We start from the raw sequence: 19579 nt of genomic DNA on the forward strand, positions 1-19579 counted from the left end.
TCCTGCCAGGACCACTGGGCACATGAGAGCCCCGGTAATGCCCCAGCAATGAGGGCTGTGGTCCAGCCAGGCTTGCACAGTGGCATCTCAGGGCATGAGAGGCACGTTGTGCTGTGTGACCCTGAGTGGGGAGGTTGGGGATGTGGCACGGACACCTGCAGTGACCTCCAAAACTAACAGATTATGAACCCTTTAGAGCTACCAGCTGGGTGAAAGGAAGCTTCTCCCAGCCACTCTTCAGACTGTTAGTGACAGACTGTTAGTGACAGACTGTTAGTGAAGGCTCCTGAAATGTCCCTGGAAAGCTTGGAATTCTGGGAGGTATGTGTCCTTGGCCATTATTTCCTGCTTGGGTGGCCTGGAAAGAGCTCTCTCAGATGGACAGCGAAGATGGTAAATTCTCCCTCAAAGCTCCAGCTGCAGTCGGGTCAGCAAAGGTGAACCGCTGGCTATGCAGCCGAGATGGGATTCCAAATGGATTCCCACAGCCTCGGCTCTGAGCGCTCCCTCCTCCCACCCACCGCGCTTCTAACCTGCGTTTAAGCACAGCCCGGCCCACGTGCCCCAGGAGCGCATCCCTGCAGAAGGTCACGGCTGCCGCGGCCATGTCCTCCCCACACTCCGCTCTCTGCACCTTCCACCAGGCCTTGGTCATCCCGGCACTGGCCCCCGTGTCCCACTCCTTCCATGGTTCCTTGGTGATTTTAGGTTCAAGCCAGTCTCCCTGGAGGGTGGGGAAGGTCTGTTCCTTTGGGCTCCCAGCATGGAGTCTATGGCCTGCAGGAGAGCCTGTGATAGATCCTCATAAAATGCTACAGTCCGTCCTCACTGGCAGGGGCTGCTCCCTCAGCTCGAGTCTGATCTTTCCATAACACACACGGCATCGTTTTAGCCTCTCTTGATGAAGACCCTTCCAAGCCATGCCATGACTCCTGTGCCCAATGCAGCCGCCTTGGGGGGCCTCCCCGCGGTCAGCCCTTCCAGATGCCCTGATCTCCTTTTCCTCCCGCCGCCCCCCACCTCTTTGCCTAGTTAGCAATAATGGTTTAGCTTCTCTCCAGCTCCCTATTGGTGGAACCTAAGCTGGTTGGAATAGGATGCCGGAAATTGCGATTCCCAGGCTTCCAGCCCTGGCCGGTTGCCTATGCAGTGCCCCACTATTCGTCACACCCACTAGTACAGCTCGGGGGGCACGTCCCTGTCATCTTCTTCCATCTACACAAACTGCTTAACACCATCTATTGGCTCCATTTGCCACTCTCATCTTTCCCAATCCCCCTTAGCACATCTTGGTCTTTTCTCCCCTGAGAAAACCCACATAACAACCCATTCTGAGCCAATCACTTCCCATGAGCTTTGGCTGTGCTGACGCGGAATCCCTTCTCTGCCTCCGGGGACATTCGACAAGGCGCGCGCCTCTGGGCCTTCTCTGCAAGGCCCCACGGTCAGGATTCCACAGCCTCCTCCGGCCTCTTCCCTTCCCTCCCAGGGGACACTGCTCACCCCCTGTCCTCAAACGGTGACCTCGACTCTGGTCAGCTCCCCCTTTCACTTTCCAAACCCTCTCATCGGTGCCTTTGGGACTCACTCCTGGCACAAACTCCGTGAACTTCTTCTTGACCTGGTGGTCCCTTGCCTGTGCCTACTCTACTGCGGACTTCCTTGACGGACACGTTTTCCATTAAAAAAAAAAATTTTTTTTTCAACGTTTATTTATTTTTGGGACAGAGAGAGACAGAGCATGAACGGGGGAGGGGCAGAGAGAGAGGGAGACACAGAATCGGAAGCAGGCTCCAGGCTCCGAGCCATCAGCCCAGAGCCCGACGCGGGGCTCGAACTCACGGACCGCGAGATCGTGACCTGGCTGAAGTCGGACGCTTAACCGACTGCGCCACCCAGGCGCCCCTCGTTTTCCATTTTAAAGATCTCCTCTTCTCCTACTTCACAAAGGCGTCTCGGAAGCTGGCAATTTCAGAAATACTCCCTTCTATAAACCCTTATGGAGAGCCTACCACGTACCTCGCTCACAGGGCAAGCGGGACAAAGGCCTGATCCTTCCGACCAGCCTGTCCTTCATTGCCAGCATGGTGTCCTATGATGAAACCTTGTTCCCTGAGGACTCTTTTACTTTTTAAGGTAGCTTCCAAGTTGGCTTTTACCGCAGTGTTTTCTCATAACTCTTTTTCTAAATCAAGACACGCCGTACGATGAAGTCTGGGGAGTGTTCCTCACCAGGAAGTGAAAAAATAAAACCGCAAGGCAGCATCTGTTTCGATAGCTTTATTGGAACATGGTCGCAACACAGAACATGGATCTGGGGACCCACCGCAGACACTCCTCCTCTAGACAGCATGTGCCCCACTTCTGCAGCCAGCAGAGGCTCTAGGAAGCCTCCAGAAGGGTGGCGGCAGCTCAGAGACAGACCCGAAGGAGGCCCCTGCAGTGGCAGGTGCTGTGTGGGCACGATGGGTTGGAGCCCTGACCAGCTGAGACCGTGATCAGCCAGACCAGTCTTATGCCTCCAACTACTTGGCCATGACTTAGAGACCCACCTGCCTTACACCCCCAAGAAAACTTGAGGAAGGGATTCTGGGGCTTCCAGATGGAATCCAGGCAAGAAATTGAGCATCTCTGAGGGCCACTGGGGCAAATCATGCCTTCAAGTATGCTGGCAGATAAACCGCTTAAAGCCCCTGCTATGTGCCAAACGCTCTTCTAGGGGCTAGACATACAAAGGTCCAAAGAAATAGGCAGGGCCCATGACCTCCTGCGTGGGGGAGACGGACAGAGAACCACACAGATGACTGTAAATTACAAACAATCAATGGCTTCTGAGGACAGTTCTGGGGTATGTGGGGGAGGCCTGACCTAATAGGGTGGGTCAAGGAAGACTTCCTCAAGAAGTGATATTTCAGCTGAGATCTCATGGTCTCACGTCATGGAAACAGCCTTGTGCATGGCCTAGTAGCTGCAAAGAGCAATAAAATAAACAAACAAAAGAGAGAAGCCAGTGGGGTTGGGGTGAAGCGACAGAGGGGACCATGGCAGGAGGAGGCTGGAGGGACAGGTCAGGGCTGACCATGCAGGGCTGGTGGGCCATGAGAAAGATGGTTTCTTGCCTGCGCGACGTGCCCATATTAGTGTTTTGCACAGCCCGTTGTGGCTGTTGGGTGGGGAGGCAGGCTGGAGGAAGGCCAGCAGGGAACATGGAGAGCTGTCAGGAAGCTGTCTCAATTGTCCTGACCGAGGGATGGCAGTGGGGCCGAGTGGGGACAGGGCAGGTGCAGAGAATCAGGCAGAAGGTGGGGACATGTGGAACTAGGGCTCAAGAAAACTGAGCAAGAGGAGCTAGAAAGGGAGGTGCCAAGGCTGACCTCCTTGGCCAGTGGCTCGGGCTCTAAAGCCAGTGGCAGGCGTCTGTCTGAGACCGGGAACCCGGAGAGGAGCAGGTGCAGCGAAAAGGTCTAGAGTGTGGTTGTGGACATGCTAAAAGCGAGGTGCCTTTGAAACACCCAGGCTGGAGGTCGGGGCTGGAAAGCCACAGTCGTGGCTGGAAAGCTCCCAGAGGAAGCTTGGGGTCCAGGTACAAATCTGTGAGTCATTTCCTCACAGGGAAGCCTCCTGGTAACTTCGGTTAAGAGGGCGCAGACGAGGTCACAGAGGGAGAGAAATCGCAGTGAGAAGAGAGAGCCCTTGGGACAGGCACACCGGACAGCCGGGGAGAGGACAGTGAGTCGCAAGAGGGCTGAGAAGGCATAGGTGTGCAGGGAGGGGGACGCCACGAGGGGCTCTTGGAACCAAGGAAGGAGTGGGCTCAGGGAAGGGCAGTGGTTAGCAGTGAGGGTCCACGCACACCCTCCTTTCTCCAGGCTGTCATCACCCTCACTGCCTTGGGTCTCATCAACAACCCTGTAAATAGGCCATCTTACCCCCTTGGACAGAGGAGTCAAGAGACGGCCAGAAAGATCGCTACTGACGCACCCAAGGTTACATATCCAGCAGAGGGCGCTGTGGGGCCAACTCCCCCCACCCGGCAAGGCCACCTCTCCCTCTAGGACTCTGGCGCACTAACCACCACCGCCCACCCCGGACCTGCCCCGAATGTTCGAATGCTCGCTCCGCTCCACACCACTTCTTGTTGATGAAAAGCACCAGAGAGGGTTAGTACTGCAGCATGAAGGGATCCCCTAGGCTCCGGCTCTTAGCCTCGCTAAGAGGCAGGTAGGCTGAGTCAAGGAAATACCTTGATCTCTCTCCTGAGAAGCAGTGCAAGGTCATGGCAAGAGCCTGGGCTTGAAGCCGGGCTTTTTACCCATGCTCCCACTTGCTAATTCCCTGCACAGCTATTTTTCGAGCGCCTCCTATGAGCCGGGAACACATACTAGCTGAGTACCCTGAGTCAGGCCCTGGTCTTCTCTGAGCCTCAGTTTCTACCTCTGTCAAGTAGGTTGGTGATTCTTAACACATGTTATAAGGATTATGTGAACTCATGTAGATGAAGTACCCTGCACACAGAAGGTGCTCATTAAAGGCTAATTTCCTTCCATTCCTTTCTCTTCTCTTCCCTTCTCTCTCCTTTCCTCTCCTTCATCCTACAGAACCCATGAGGGAGCGAGAGACTAACTCTTTATGGCAACACCGTCTGCTGTGCTCAGAGGGCCTGCGCGTCCCTGCACGTACAAATCCATGCACACACCTGTGCACGCACCTCCAACGTCCAGCCATCTCTGCTCGTGACTCAGGGCCAGCACCAACGTGAGCTCTGAACCCATGGGATTCAGCGGACCCAGACCCAGGAGAGTTCTGAGCATCTGCTGAGAATGCCCGGCACAGGACAGGCCGCACCACACTAGACCCAAGGACCCCGGCACCCCGCTGCGTGCTCTGGGACTCCCTAGACTCGGGCTAGGGCGCATCTTCGGTGACTCTGGGGGCTTCTGGGTCCTTAATGGCTCCAGGAGTCAAATCTTGGTGACCAGAAGCAGTATCTTCTGTGTCCTGGGCTGGGTCTAGACAGCCTCGGAGGGCAGAGTCCTCACCGCTTCCTGGGGTGGTGTCCTCAGTGGCTCCTCGGACAGTGGCTCGCCTGGCTGCTCCTCTGAGGGGCCTCTCACGTGTCTCTGGAGGAACCTAAGCCCCCACAGACTCTTGCAGCAGCTTAGAAGGTTGCTGGAGCACACAGTGCAGGATAGCGCTGGCTTCCTGAGGAGACACAAGCACAGGTCAGGGCTGAGGTGACCATGGAGCAAGGCCAGTGGGCCCAGGACCTAGCCTCTGGCCTTTGCTTCCTCTAAGCTGGCCTTGGGAAGGGTGGGGTGGGATGGGGTGGGAGCCCTTCCTTTGCCACCAGGGCTGCCCACGTGCAGCCGGGACTTCCCTCAACCCACAAAGGAGAGCATCCAGGAGACGTGCTTTCCGATCTCAAGTCTGCTTCTAACATGCTCTGTGTGCCCCTGAACTCCTCTGAACCCAAACGGAGGAAAAAATAACCACCTTTCCAATTCTTGGCAGGATTAAGTGTTACACAATATGTACGAAGGTATCCCACACATTGTCTGGCTCACAATAGGAGCCCAGGTAATGCTTGCTGTTTCTGACTCTAGATGAAATGATTCCCGAACAATCTACAGCACGCCTTGCAGGAGTTCGGGGGAAGGCTGGGAGAAGAAGACACACAGATTTATTCAGCCTTGCCTTAAAATCAGCTGCGAACACATCTGTCCATTGGAAAGTGTGCTCCCTAAAGGCAAGGCACTTGCCCCGACAATTATGGCTGGCATAGAGTAGTTCCTCCGTTAATCTCCGTTGAGTCAATCTGATCAAAGAATAGATCGCCGAAGACTGAGTTAGCCCAAAGCTTGGTAGGAAAGTTTTTAACAAAGCATTTGGCATACATTTTGAGGAGTAAGAGGATTTCCCTCACTTCTGGGCATACAAATTTCCTTGGCCCCGTTGCCTGCTACAGTGTGGATGGCAGACCTGCTTTTCTCTTGAGCTACTTTCAGGGAGTCAGAATTCCCTCATCACTTTTATTTCAAGCTTCATGAAGTCAGAGGGAAAGGCTCAGCGTGGCGCCCCTGTTTTCAGTGCCTGGAGACCTACCCAACACCTGCAGATCTCCCTTTATGACCGAGAACAGGTGGCAGGCTCCGAGCTTCCGTCAGGCGATTGGGTCTGGCCAAACTTTGATCAGACCTTGTTTTGTGTCATTGTATCTATGTTCACGAGTTCTTTGTGTTTTCCACAAGTGATAGTACATTTCCGTTTATGGTGACAATATCAAGTTTCCTCGTAAATAAATTTCAGCGCAAAGTGTGTTATCATGCAGGTGGGAGAAGACTATGGGCTGGACTGGATGGGGAAGGGAATGCGCAAGCAGCTGCGTTTGGGGAGTGCGGTTCCTCGTCCCCGACACATTCCAGCTCACCCTCAGTGCAAACACAGGAGAAGCTAAGTAGTGCATGGTGACCTTAGAGACTCTGTCTGGGGTCTCTGTAGCTCCAGGGCAGGACAAAATAGCTCTGTCTAAAGCCATCAATGCCTCCTACTTTCTGGCTTCCCTGCCTAGGCTGGAGTGGTAACTTTCCTTGTCGGTTTCAAGCTGGGAGCCACGCATTGCTTGGTCCTGAGACCCACTGCAGTTCCTGGGGGTGTCCTGTGAAACTCACACCGTGCCTCAGCTCCTGCCATCATCTGTTAAGGTAATCTGGCTGCCAGAGGAATCAAACTCCCTGCTCCTCCCTTCTACATAAAGACAGCAAAGAGCACCGAGCTCGCCTTTAGAATCTGTTAGATGGGGGTTGTGGGTTTGGATGCCTGGCTTTGTAAGACACAGATGACAGTGGCCGCCGACCCCCTAGCTTTCCTAGGCGTGTAGGTACACTCCAGCTTAGCCACTGCTAGAGTCCTCGAGTGGCCCAAACTCTCTCTGTAGGTCTGGCCAGCCCTTCTCTCCCCAGAACACCTGCCCTCGCCTGGACCTCAAGGTCATACCCCTGGCACCTCCGAGGCTCCAGTCCTCCATGCCAGCCAGTGTACATATTTGACCAAGCAGGCAGGTATCTACCCTTGGATTAACATTCCAGACACAGCTCTGATAAACTGATTTTCACTGAAATTATCAAAGAAAAGCTAGCTGTGGCTAGGAAAGAACTACCTCCCTTCTAACGAGCTTCCACATCACTTAAAATAATATTATTATGGAAATATCACATGATCCTGGTAAAAAATTCAGGCCGGAGAGACGAACAAAACAAAGAAAAGAAACATCTCAAATAACTCCTCTACTCAGCCATATCTTTTTGTTACCTGTCCATTCTGCCATTAAATATTTTTAAATGAAATACATTATACACCCAAAGAGACTGCATAAAAAACAAAAATCCATCATTTAAAGAATATAAAAGAATACGAAAATGGATACCAGTATAACCACCTCTCAGGTTACGAAACAGAATTTACCAGGAACTGACTTGTTTCAGCAAATATTTACGTATCCCTAAAAAACATATTGCAGTGTTCTGCCTGCATTTTACTTTTTGGGTCGGGTGGTGGGGGTGGGGGGGAGGCTGTAAATGACAGCTTTTTTCTTTTCATGAAATAATAATTAATTCAGCAGTATTGTCATTTTCCAAACGGGGACAATCCAGATTTAGCTCCCACAAGGCTGTTCACAGATGATAATCATCTTGAAATAAAACTTGAGTGGACAAATGTGATTTATCTGCCCCACATGCCTTCCTTTGGGAACCATCCACTCCCCACAGCATGTGGTCCGGGTGGGAGTGCAATCACTGGGCCCCATCCCCTAGGGGATGCCTTTGGATTAAGCTATCCACGTGGCAACAGTGACTGCTTGAGAGGTGAGTCCATAACTCAAACTGGGAGAAAGAGAGTCCTTTCCACGACTGCTGTATCTTTCTTATGAGGCAGAGAAGCTGGGAGCACGTGAAACGAAGGTAAGTCAAGGGCTATCCAACTGAATTACTATCGCTTGCAACCGAAACACTTTTGTCTAATACAACACAGAGCATTAGTTGAGGTAGACTATTTCCAATAATAATATGGTCAGCAAAACAACCTTCTACAACATTTTATAACTAAACACAACCAACCTTCGAGACTTTATGATCACAGCAGTGCTCTAAACCCTTTATGGCTGTAAACAAAACAACTTTTACGATATTTTGGAACCACAAACGTAAGTTTCACATGCCTGGAAAGACCTGCCACCTATTTGACGTTTTGAGTGCATTGAAAAGGCTTGAAAAAAATACTGGCTTATTTATCGCTTAATACACAGTTGCAGATACTAAAATTTTGGTTATTTAATGCATGTAGTGGTTTTGAGCGTACACAATCTCTCAGCATACATCTCAATCATTATCACTTAGGTAAGAAGCATAAACTTATGTAATAACTATAATTTACTCTGGACTAAAACATGCCACTGCTTGTAAAAAAAAAAAAACAGAAAAAAAAAACAAAGGAAGATTAAAACTACAAATCGGAAGTATTTAAAATTTAGTATTTCCCTTTTATATAAATGAAATCATGTCTTATGATTGTTTTTCTGTAGCTACCTTTTGTTGTTACTGTTTAATGCCATATTTTTTTTCAGTTAATTGAAACTGTGTTGATGCATGTCCCTGCAGTTCATTGCCACTGTTGTAAAGTAGTCCATTACATTGCACTCCAATTTATTTGTCCATTCACCTGTCGATGCACATCTGAGTTGTTTCCTTTTTTTTTTTTAGTCATGTCCTTCGCATACTTGCCTTTGAATTTATACTGTAATGGCCTCATCAAATGAATAGGAGAGTTTCCCTTTTTCTCTCCTCTGATAGAGTCTGTGCAGAATTGGAATGATTTGTTCTTGGAGTACTTGGCAGAACTCCTTTGAAAACCAAGTACTACTGGTGTTTCAACCATTTTTTTAATGGTTACAGGACCATTCCAATTTTCTCTTTCATTCCAAGTCAGTTCTGGCAAGTTCTATTTGGCTAGAAAAAATTCCCTATATCTGAGTTTTCTGTTGTTTAGGGCATAGAATGGATTACAGCACTCTTATTATCTTTCTTAATCTCTGTAACATCTAAAATTTATAAAATAATACCCCCCCATACTCTTATTGCTTATTTATGATGTTTGTGATTAATCTTTGTAGTTCTGTAAATTTTACTTTACGTATTTTTGAAGCTAGTTTATTGGGTATGTACAAGTTGAGAATTACTATCATTCCAGTAAATAGAATCTTTTTCAAAATATGGTGACCATATTTATCTTTAGTAATATATTTTGCTTAAAATTCACTTTGTCTGATATTAATATAGCTACCCAGATTTCTTTTGGTTAGTATTTGCCTAGCATATTGTATTTTTCTTTCCTTATACTTTCAACATTTTTGTTTCCTTAAGTCTATTTCTTGCAAAAAAACGTTTAGGTTAAAAAAAAAAACCAAATCGGACATCCTTTATTTTTCTTAAGTGGTCAGTTTATTCCATCTACACGTATCATGATTACTGATATACCTTGACTGATTTCTTCAATGTGATTTTGTGTTTTATATTTGGCCCACCTCTAACCTTTCCTGTGTTTTCTCGCTTTGCTTTAATTTTTTTTTTAACGTTTATTTATTTTTGAGACAGAGAGAGACAGAGCATGAACGGGGGAGGGGCAGAGAGGGAGGGAGACACAGAATCGGAAACAGGCTCCAGGCTCTGAGCCATCAGCCCAGAGCCCGACGCGGGGCTCGAACTCACGGACCGCGAGATCGTGACCTGAGTTGAAGTCGGACGCTTAACCGACCGAGCCACCCAGGCGCCCCTCTCGCTTTGCTTTAAAATGCCTTTTCTCCCCTCATTCTCTTTCTTTCTTATCTTGTGGAATCTCTAGCCTCTTATAAAATAATTTTAAGATGCATATTTAACATAATAAAGGCTAGTGGCGTGGAGCCCTCCTCCTCTCCTTAGTGTGCCATCCATGCCAGCTGTAAGTTGGGATGAGACATTCAGCCAAATTTCAATATTGTGTAGACCGTACTACGTTACAGAGTCCAGAGAGACTGGTAGGGTTAGTATTTCCTGACCCCCTCCATAGTCCCATGGCCCGTCCCGCCCTGAGCCCTAACCTTGAAGCTAGGGTGTAAATGGGGTCCTTGAGGGCACGTAATGCAGTGTCCACACAGTAAGTACCTATGGTAAGCAGTTGTCGTTTTCACCTTTTCCTATCATCGAGTCCCCTTCTCTTTGGGATCCTGCCTTCCTCACTCTTTGCCCACGTGAGGGAGGGGGTTGACCTCTTGCTCTTCGCCCTGGCTCCAGGCCTGGGTACAGAGGTAGACACGTGACCCCCCTCCCCCAGCCAACGAAACGTAGGCCTGTAACTTTTTGGTTGCAAAAGTTGGAACCATAGGAAAGGACACATTTCCCACTGGACGTGCCAAGGTGGTAAGATGTGACCTCGGAGCTGCTGGCGGCACCCCAGGGAGACTCTGACCGAGGCTGAAGTTAACCCAGGGTGGAACGGAGTTGAAAGGGGGAGAAGGATAAATTTCTGACATTTGTGCATTTGGATCCAGCCATCCTTGAAGCTACTCTTGTTCTCTGCAGTTTTATGAGCCGGTTCCCCACCTCCACCAATCCCAGCCTCTTTTAACTGGGTTTCTGCTGCTGGTGGTCAACAGTGTCCTAGTAATATTCCTAGAATCTGAATTTGAATTTGAATCTGAATCCCTTCTTTTCATACGGAGGGTGTTATAATATATTCAGCCACCCACAGTCTGGAGCCCATTTCAGCGCCACGCTCTGTAGAGGAAGCCTTGCCCAGGTCCTCCCTGAACCTGGGTTTTCTCATCTGTGAAATAAGTTGATAAGGGCAACCTCACAGGACATACAGTTAATGACTGTCATTGCCCTTTGCTATAAGCTTCTATTGCTTATAGTACAAATTATCACACAGAACCACCACGTGCACGCATCCCCCTGCTATTGCTTCTACCTGTGTCTTTGCACACGTCCCGTTGCTTGAAATGCCTTTCTCTTCTTGCCGTTCAACTTCTACTTCTGTTTCAAGGTTCTGTTCAGGCATCACCTCCTGTGGGAAGCTGTCTCTGCGGCTTCCCGGGATCGCCGAAATCTGCCCCAGCTCCTGGAGCCCCTCGGCTGAGGCCCTGACCTCCTTGGGTTAACTATCAGTTTCCCTGTCTATTTCCCAGACTAAAGCCAGGCACCGGACCCCTCGTCTGCATCCCACTGTCCAAGTTTATCGTGGGCGTTCAGCCATGTGTGTGAAAAGGAAAAACCCAATAAATGTCAGTTTCGATAGTGATTCTCCCATGTTCCGACTTCCCCAATTCACAGATTGGCAGAAACAGAAGCACTTCCCCTGCCACTCTGGCAGTGCCTCTGCTGTGTGAGGTAGCCCATGCCGGCTTTATTTCCATATCTACCTCTCTGTGGCTAGCCTGGAAGAGCCTCGTGGGCAGGAACGCCGGGAAGGGCAGCGAGGGACGCCGGCCGTTTCAGCCAGCACCTCTGAGGCTAGCCATGTGCCGGAGAAAGTGTGGGATTTGGGACGAGGAGTCCTGAGTGTGGTTTGAGACTTCCTCATTCTCCTGCCGTTGGGTCGCAGTCAACTCCATGCCTTCTCCTGGGGACAATTCCAGCGAAAGGGCTGGGAGAGGGAGGACCCCTTCCCCCTCCCTTGTCTCCCGCAACGGGCCCAGCCATTGGCTGCTTTGTACCTTAGGGTCACCGAGAACCAGCGGTCGGGGGACTGTGTGTTGAGGGTCTGGGCTCACGTCTGAACCCAGGTCCTTGCTCTCCGGTTCCCAACAACACGGCAGAACCAACCACTGCCCGTGTCAGTTTCACCTACATCCTGGGAACTGGGTCACCGGAAGTCTTTTCTATGAGGAAATGCAAGTGGAGATTAGAAAGGGGAAGAGGCTCTCTCACATCCTCAGAGCCAGCCACAACCCACCAGGGTCTCTCCCCTGCCTCAAGCTTCTGTCATAATGAGGGGTGACCCCCCCCCCTCCAGGCCAGACCTAATTTCGGGTTGCTCTGAAGTAAGCTATGAGGTGGCAATTTGGGGACACCACGACGCCCAGACACCAATCAGAGCATTATCTTCCTATACCTGTGTTCCGGCCACAAATTGATAGTGCCTGATAGGCCGACATGACCGAACTTCAGGCCTCTCTGCTCATGAAAGAAACTAATTTTTCACGCCCTTCTCGTAATTTTCTGGAAGCAAACACAGAGAATTTGCCTACACCAGCATCTGCTTTGAAGGGACGGTGGAGAGGTCTTTCTGTCCTTCAGCAGCCAATGCCAACAGCAAACTGGACAGAGGCTTCCTGCAGGAGTTTCGCTCACACGCTCGGCTCACCTTCATGCCAGACAAGGTGAGAGGCTTCCCGGAACTCCCTGGGACTCAGTTGATATAAAGAGGTAACAGTCATAAACCATCGGGCCCTTTTAATTTTCTCCCCATGACAAGGGAAATAGATGGTGACGGTCCAAAAGCTTTAGGCTCCTAAAAGGGATCTTGATTAGGGACCTCACAGGACATGCATCCCTGAGTGCTGGAGCGTCACAGCCTGGGACTGCTCCGGGAACTCAATGATGGAGGGGTTGGCTGAGACTCTAGCAGTCCCCGAGGGGCCTGCCACAGAGCAAGTATCGTGAGTTGTACTGGCGAGTGAGTAAGTGATTCACAAGAACTAGCATTTACTCAGTGCTCATGCGCTAGGTCCTGACTGGGCGGTTTTGCATCCTTTTTCTACTTAACCACTGGCACTATGAGGCAAGCACCGGTGTCCCATTTCACAGACCAGAAAACTGAGGCTCTGGGCATCTCAGCGATGCCCTAGGTCACCCCATAGCAAAACTCAAGTATGAAACAAAGGCCGTTGTCTCCCACCTGCACCCCCTTCCCACTGGGGCACGCTCCTTCTGGAAGACCAGACTGAATGAATTTGATAGAACGAGCTAGTATGAGAGATGTGGAGACGGTTAAGGGCGGGGCCGCTGGTCTCAAGCGACTCACGGGTGAGGGTTGGTGTGTGGACACACACAGCCGTGTGGGTGTGTGAGCGCGTGCCAGGGCCTGAGTGTGTCCGGGCGTGCATGGGCAAGACTGTGCGGCACAGAACCATTCCTGGCTCCGGGCCTCAGGGGAAGCGACGTGGAGCAGGTGGCATCTGAGCTGGGCCTGGGGCGATGGGTGGGGACTGAAAGGGGATGTGGGGAGGGGGGGAGGTCTCTTTGGGCAGAGGAGGCAGCCTGAGCTGAGGGCTGTGTTCTGAGAGCAGGGGTGCCTAGTTCATCCGGAGAAGGAGGAGCCCGGGGATGTAGCTGGAGAGGAGACGGCACGGGATCCTATAGCCAGAACATGATGGGCGCGGTGGGCGGGTCTGCATGGGACCTGGCAGGTGCTGGAAGCTGCAGGATGGGGGGGGGGGGGGGGGGGGGGGGGGGGGGGGCGGGGGGAGGGGCCAGGAGCCCACCGATGGACAGTCTCAGCTCGTGGCCTGCCCTGGCCCTTCTCCACGATTTTACAACTATGTGGGTCGGTGAGATGGCACCCGAGTGAGTGCCAGGCATGGGGAAGGAGCGTGACCCTTTGTCCCGTGTGCCCACCACGGGGAGGGCAGAGGCTGCAGGGCGTGGGGCCGCGCAGTGTTCAGGGGTGTTCTCTCTAAGACTCTCAGTCACCAGTCATGTTGAGCATTTACCGTGTGCCTGGCCTGCCAGGTGGGCACCACCCACATCTTTGCAGATGAGGGGAGCAGCCCTTCATGGAATTAAGTGACCTGACCAAGGCCACACAGCGTGTGGGTGGAGGAATGGGGTTCTTGCCATGTCTGCTTGGTCCAAAGCCTGTGCTCTGAGCCCTGAGAGAAAGCAAGTGATAGCCGCCATCCCCGGAGCGACCCCCCCCCCCACTCCGGCTCTCAGCATTTATAAGTATGAGCTCATTTAATCCACACACCAACCCCATGGGGTAAGTGCTATTACTCTCCCCGTCGATGGAGGAGAAAACGAAGGCACAGAGAGGTTAGGAAACCTGCCCGAGGTCACACAGCCAGTAAGTGGAGCTGGGTGTTACAGCATGCTGGGCTTGTTGCTTGAAAAACCGAAGGCGTGGGGGGCCCTAGTTCCGCTCAACCCCTCCTGTGCCTCCACGTTATCCACGTCCTGCGGCTGTACTCGGACCGCCGAATAATAAAGTGCTCATGGGTTGGGCACTTAACCCTGAACTCTCCAGCACCTACATGACACATAGGATATAGTCGTTAACTTCTTATCTCTGACAGACGAGGAAGTCTGGGCCCCGAGAACTTTATTTAGTCAGTTGCTCAGCGACTCCCAGCAAGCAAGTGGCAGAGCCTTGAGGGAGCCCAGTGTGGCCCAGCTGTAAAGCTGGAGACGCCCTGGCCACTCTGCCCCCTTGCAATACACAACGTGGCTCTCGGGGAGGCCGGGCATCCTCCGTCGATCTGGGTCACACTCCGTTCCACCCTGGTCCCAGCCTTGTGCTTCCCCCGCCCTGTTGCTCAAACCCTCCAGTAACCCCCACGAAACCGGCATGGTTGCCCAAGCCTCTCCTTGAGACTACAGAACGTTTTGTAAAACTGAAGAAGGTTCCAGAGCCCTGCCCTCTTGCACCAGTGGGTGCTTATGTCGGAAGAACCCAGGGCCCCCGAGTCAATTATCAAAGTCATTTCCTATCACTCGTTCTGCCCTACTTTTGTGAGGCAGGCGAAGTGGCATGCCCATTTTGCAGATGGGGGAATTGAGGCTCAGGCAGGCCTGGCATTTGCCCAAGGTCAGGTGTGGTCAGGTGCTGCATCGTGGACCGAGCTCCCTGCATCACCATGCTGGTCACTTCGGTTTGAGACTTGTTTGCTCTGAATGGCTCAGGACCTGGACGTGTGACAGGGCCTCCTCTCTCTGACGGCTCCTTCCCAGCCCTTTCAAAGACTCTTCTCCCCTCTTCCCTGTCCCCTCCGCCCCCTCTGGCCCCTTCTCCTTGCATCTATGTCCTGCCCTGGCCAGCCCCCCCTTACAGCCCTTCCAAGATGCTTCCCTTATGTGGCTTTGAGGAAGTGATACCTTCAGATGTGGCTGGCGGCAGGGAGGCCAACAGCCTGTCTAAAAAAACAACCGTGCAAAGTGTAACAAAAGGCTTAAAATCTCCCTCCCCTTCTACCAGTAATGCTCTTCCCAGAAATTCAGTTTCTAGGGAACTAATCTGAGAGACACAAAATATCCTCTGCGTGGAGATGTTCATCACAGGGTTGCTTATAATAGCAAAAAAAAAAAAAAAAAAAAAAAAAAAAAAAAGTGGACACAACAGCAAAGTACGTAGGGAAACATTTCAGTCAGTGATGAGGCTCTTCATGCACCCCTCCCCCCGCAAGCAAACTGCCATGGGCCGGTGTCCACTGAGAGATACCCCCACATGCCAGGCACTGTTCTCAGGCCTTCATATTTATTCTCTCCTTTAATCCTGACGATTTTTTTTAAGTTGGTACTTAAAACGCCCCCATTTGCAGACAAACAAACTGAGGCAAGGAGAGCTTAGGTAAACTGCCCAAGGTCAGAAGCTTCCAGGCACCCCGACTCCACCAGACTCAACCACTCCCAGAGCCGTGGCGGTGACTGATGACCATCACCAGGAGTTAGTTGTTGAGGGCAGGCCAACGTGCCAGGCGCTTCTCCCTCTTGCTAGTCTCCATTGCCATTGCTGCCCCCCCCCCCCCCCCCACCATCCAGGCCGGCGAGGGCACAGATGATTCCTTAGGCCCCAGACAGAAACAGCAGTGAGCAAGTCTTAGGGTGTTCGGCGTTCAAGAGCCCATGAGAGCGGTCCCCCACCACCCAGAGAGGAGGGACCAGCTGGGGGCTGGGCCAGGAGCCTAGAGTTAGGTGGGAGAGTAGGCCCTGCCCCTGCCGCCCTCCCTTGGGGTCACTGGGGTGACTGGAGGTGAGGTGGGGGTCACTGAAGGACTAGTGTGGGGGTCTGAACGCACAGGGGCTTGTGCCCTACTCCCAGCTGGAAGCCAGGACAAGGGAGGGATCCCTTGCACCCCAATCCCTCTGCTCCCATGGGGGGTGCAGGGGGTCCCCCAGATCTCCTGGACCTACGGTGAGCCCCAGCACATGACTGGGATTTGAGGCCTGCCTGCTGGGAGAGGTCCAGGGGGCTGGGAACCTGCAGCAGAGGCCAAAGCCCCTGAGAGAATGTGGTTGGTCTTCGGCAGTGCCAGATAGAGCCCAGGAGTAGGTCAGCGGTGTCCCCGGGCCCGACCATGGCGCAAACACCATGGAGGGAACCTGGCAGGACAGGTCTGTCGCGGTCCAGAGGGTGCTGTGGGGGTCAGACAGCCTGGGGAACTTCGCTTACCCTGGTGGGAAGGAGATGGTTGGGGGCGGGGGAGGAGAGTGGAGACGATCTCGTATTGAGTTGGTTCAACTTCCGAAGTCACCACGTTTACAGCTGGAAGTGACTGAGCTCTCGGACCTGGAAAGCATGCGTTTCTCCAGCTTCCAAGAAATGGTCCACGGGCACCCAGAGCGGAATGCAGCAAAGAATCTTACAGCTGGGCGGGCACAGGGCACTAACAGCCCTGTTCCTTTCTCCAGCCTGGGACAGAGGTGCTGTAAGGACCAGCCTCACTTTTCAGATGGGGACAGAGTCCTAGAGAGGGGAGGACTTGCTCAAGATCAACTAGCCAGCACAACGGGGAGATCAGCCCTCAGAGCTCTCTCAGCAGACCACAGCACTACACGGCATCGCATTGCCCACGAGTGCACCCCTCCCCCCACGCTGTCCCTTTGCCCAGAATGGCACCTCTGCTCCTCAGCTTAGAAAATTCCAACTGTCCTTCAGGAGTCAGCTGAGACGTTCTGAGACATCACCTCCCTCTGGGCCCTTGGTAAAGGAAGAGTGGACGAATGAGTCAGGAAGACTTAGCAGCCCCCAAAACAGGAGACATGTGGCTGAGGAACTCAAAGTGTGTCACCTCTTGTTGCCAGGATATTAAAGCCACGTTGGCTCAGGAAAAGCCTGAAGGGAGGAGACAGCCATGATTTCAGGGATTGCATAAGACGGCAACAGAAACGGGGTTTCTCTTTGACTTTCCATTTGAATGTTCCCTTTCAACAATGATTAAGTATTTATAGATACTGTGTTTCCAAAATCAGTGTGGAAGTTCCCTGAACCCTCTGGGCATTGGGACTGCCTTGCCGCCCATCCCAAATGTCCATCCCTGGGTCACAATGGCACGTGTTCAGTCCCGGAATGAGGAAGACCGGAGTCTCATCCACGGGCCTGTGATGCCCAAGCCTGTGACCCTCCCTCCACCCTGCAACCTCCTGCACAATCCGTACAGAGAAGCGGACCCACCGAGGCTTTGTAGAACCACTTTTTGCTACTTTTTGCCAGTTGGGACAAACTCCCCTGTCCCCTCCTTTCTACCTCTGGGCAGAGAGTAAGTGGTCCACAAACCCCAGGAGAGACTCAGGGGCTGTGGACACCCTGAAATGCACAGTGGGTCTCAGGCATTACCCTCCTCCTGTCCCCCAACGCTGCCACACACAGCCCCTACGGGTTTAATGAACACCCAAAAGCTGAGAAGCCTGTGACCCACTGCTGTTTCTGTAGGAGCAGTGGCAGCTGGCAGAAATCTTAGCTCTCTTTAACAGATGAGGAAACCGGGGCTCAGAGAGGGATGCGATCTTCTCACGGCCACACAGCCAGTCAGTGGCAGAGGCGATGAGAAATCCAGATCCCCCATCTGCCAGGCTGGGGTTCTTTCGGCAAGCCCCGCCGTGCACCTGGTCTGCACCCCTACCTGCACTCACAGCTTGGGTCGTGACAAGGACACATTTTCCTGAATTTGCCTCCGTAACTCAGCAGGATTCATTAGTATGAAAAACATGTTCTTCGCTGCCCTTGCCAGAAGATTCTTGACACAAACACACTGGGGGTTTGGCATAAAATCTCTCCCTTGTTAAGCATTTATATATAATGAGGGTTGAAATGGTCCCTTGAGACTGATCCAAGCCCCCCATTTTCGGAGGAGAGATATGAGGCTCAGGGGTCAGGGCCTGATTTGAACAATTCAGTGGCACAGCTGCGATATGAATCCACAAAGCCTGCCTTGAACTTTCCAGCTGCTCCTTTGTAGAGGGGTGAAAGAGAGGAAGGAAGGAAGGAAGGAAGGAAGGAAGGCAGGCTACCATTTACTAAGCATCTACTCTACGCTAGGTGCTTTGTATAAATTGATGCTGAGCCTTATTGCTATCCCCACAGGGAGACATTTTCATCCCTGTTGTGCAGATGAGCAAGCTGAAGCTCAGAGAGAGCAGGCCATGGGCCCGGAGTCACAGAGCCCAGCAAGTGCTGGGGCTGGAACTGACACCCATTTCTTTCCCCTACACCAAGGGCTGGCAGCAGGCCAAATCGCCTGCAGGCCACATCCAGCCTACCAACCTATTTTTGTTGAAATGGTGGTGGTGGTGGTGGTGATAGGGGGGAATCAATAGAAGAATAACATTTCAGGACTCGTGAAAATGATATGGAATTCGAATTTCCGCGTCCATAATAAAGTTTTATTGGAACACAGCCATCCCAATTCATTTACGTATTGTCTGTGGCTGCTTTCCCATCGAAAGAGCAGAGTTGAGTAGTGGCGACAAAGAACATACGCGTCGCAAAGCCCAAACTATCTACTATCGGGCTCTTGGCAGATAAGATTTGCTGACTCCTGCCTGATGCCATGCAATTTCCCAGGGAGCCTGGAAAGTCCGCGGAGCTTCCCTTGTCCCTGCGCAAGGGCGTCAGGGCTGAAACCCAGGCCTCCTCCTGTTTGCCAAGCTGTATGCCCTGGGGCTGGATCCCCTGGAGAGGGGACCTTCACCCGTTTGTTCACCTGGAGTGTTCACCCTCTTCTTACGGGGAGAAAGCTACTAGCAGTGGCCCCAAATGCACAGTTCCCCTTCCCTCCTCATCACAGCCCCTGGGAAGGCAGCCCCAAAGCATGTCCCATCAGATCTGCTGCAGAAGGAGTAGATAGCGAAGGTGGGGAACAAGCAGGGGCAGGGGTCTGCATGAAGCCAGAGGGAGGGAGGGGGGATGGCCTGGGCACAAGCTGGGGCTTCTAGCTGGCTTCAAAGGCACAATTCCCAGGGAGTGAAATGAGTTCTCTACCTTTCAAGTGACTCCTGGGAAGTCACTATTTATTCTCCTTGACTTTTAAGGCTGTAAAAGGCTTCTCGCCTCCCCTCTCTCTCTCTCTCTTTCTCTGCTCTCCTTCCCCTAACTTCCTCTCTGGGGGTAGAAAGGAATCTCATTCCCCAAATGCTCAGAAGAGACAGAAGATGAAAAGGATTAATTTCTTGCTGTAGCCTGTCTGCTCTCCTGCAGCTGTGCTGAAGCATGAACACTACAGGCCTGGGAACGGGTGTTCTGGGCAGGTGGCAGGGACAAGGGGAGTCTAGGGGTCCATGATACAGCCTCATGCCTGGAGCTCCCCAAACAAGGGCTACAAATGGCCAAAAGCTTC

The 19579-nt window shown here is 52.1% G+C and overlaps 1 protein-coding gene across 1 annotated transcript in view; it reads right to left on the reverse strand.

Annotated features, from left to right (window-relative positions):
- Positions 1 to 2265: 2265 nt before the first annotated feature.
- Positions 2266 to 19579, reverse strand: part of HRH2 (histamine receptor H2) — a 53668-nt gene continuing 36354 nt past the window's right edge. The window contains exon 3 of the mRNA XM_043595560.1: positions 2266 to 5202. Within this exon, the coding sequence (XP_043451495.1) occupies positions 5010 to 5202 (193 nt within the window). The 3' untranslated portion in view covers positions 2266 to 5009. The remainder of the gene's footprint in view (positions 5203 to 19579) is intronic.

The sequence above is a fragment of the Prionailurus bengalensis genome, chromosome A1 (genome assembly GCF_016509475.1).
Source record: "Prionailurus bengalensis isolate Pbe53 chromosome A1, Fcat_Pben_1.1_paternal_pri, whole genome shotgun sequence".
In the NCBI taxonomy this organism is placed as follows: domain Eukaryota; kingdom Metazoa; phylum Chordata; class Mammalia; order Carnivora; family Felidae; genus Prionailurus; species Prionailurus bengalensis.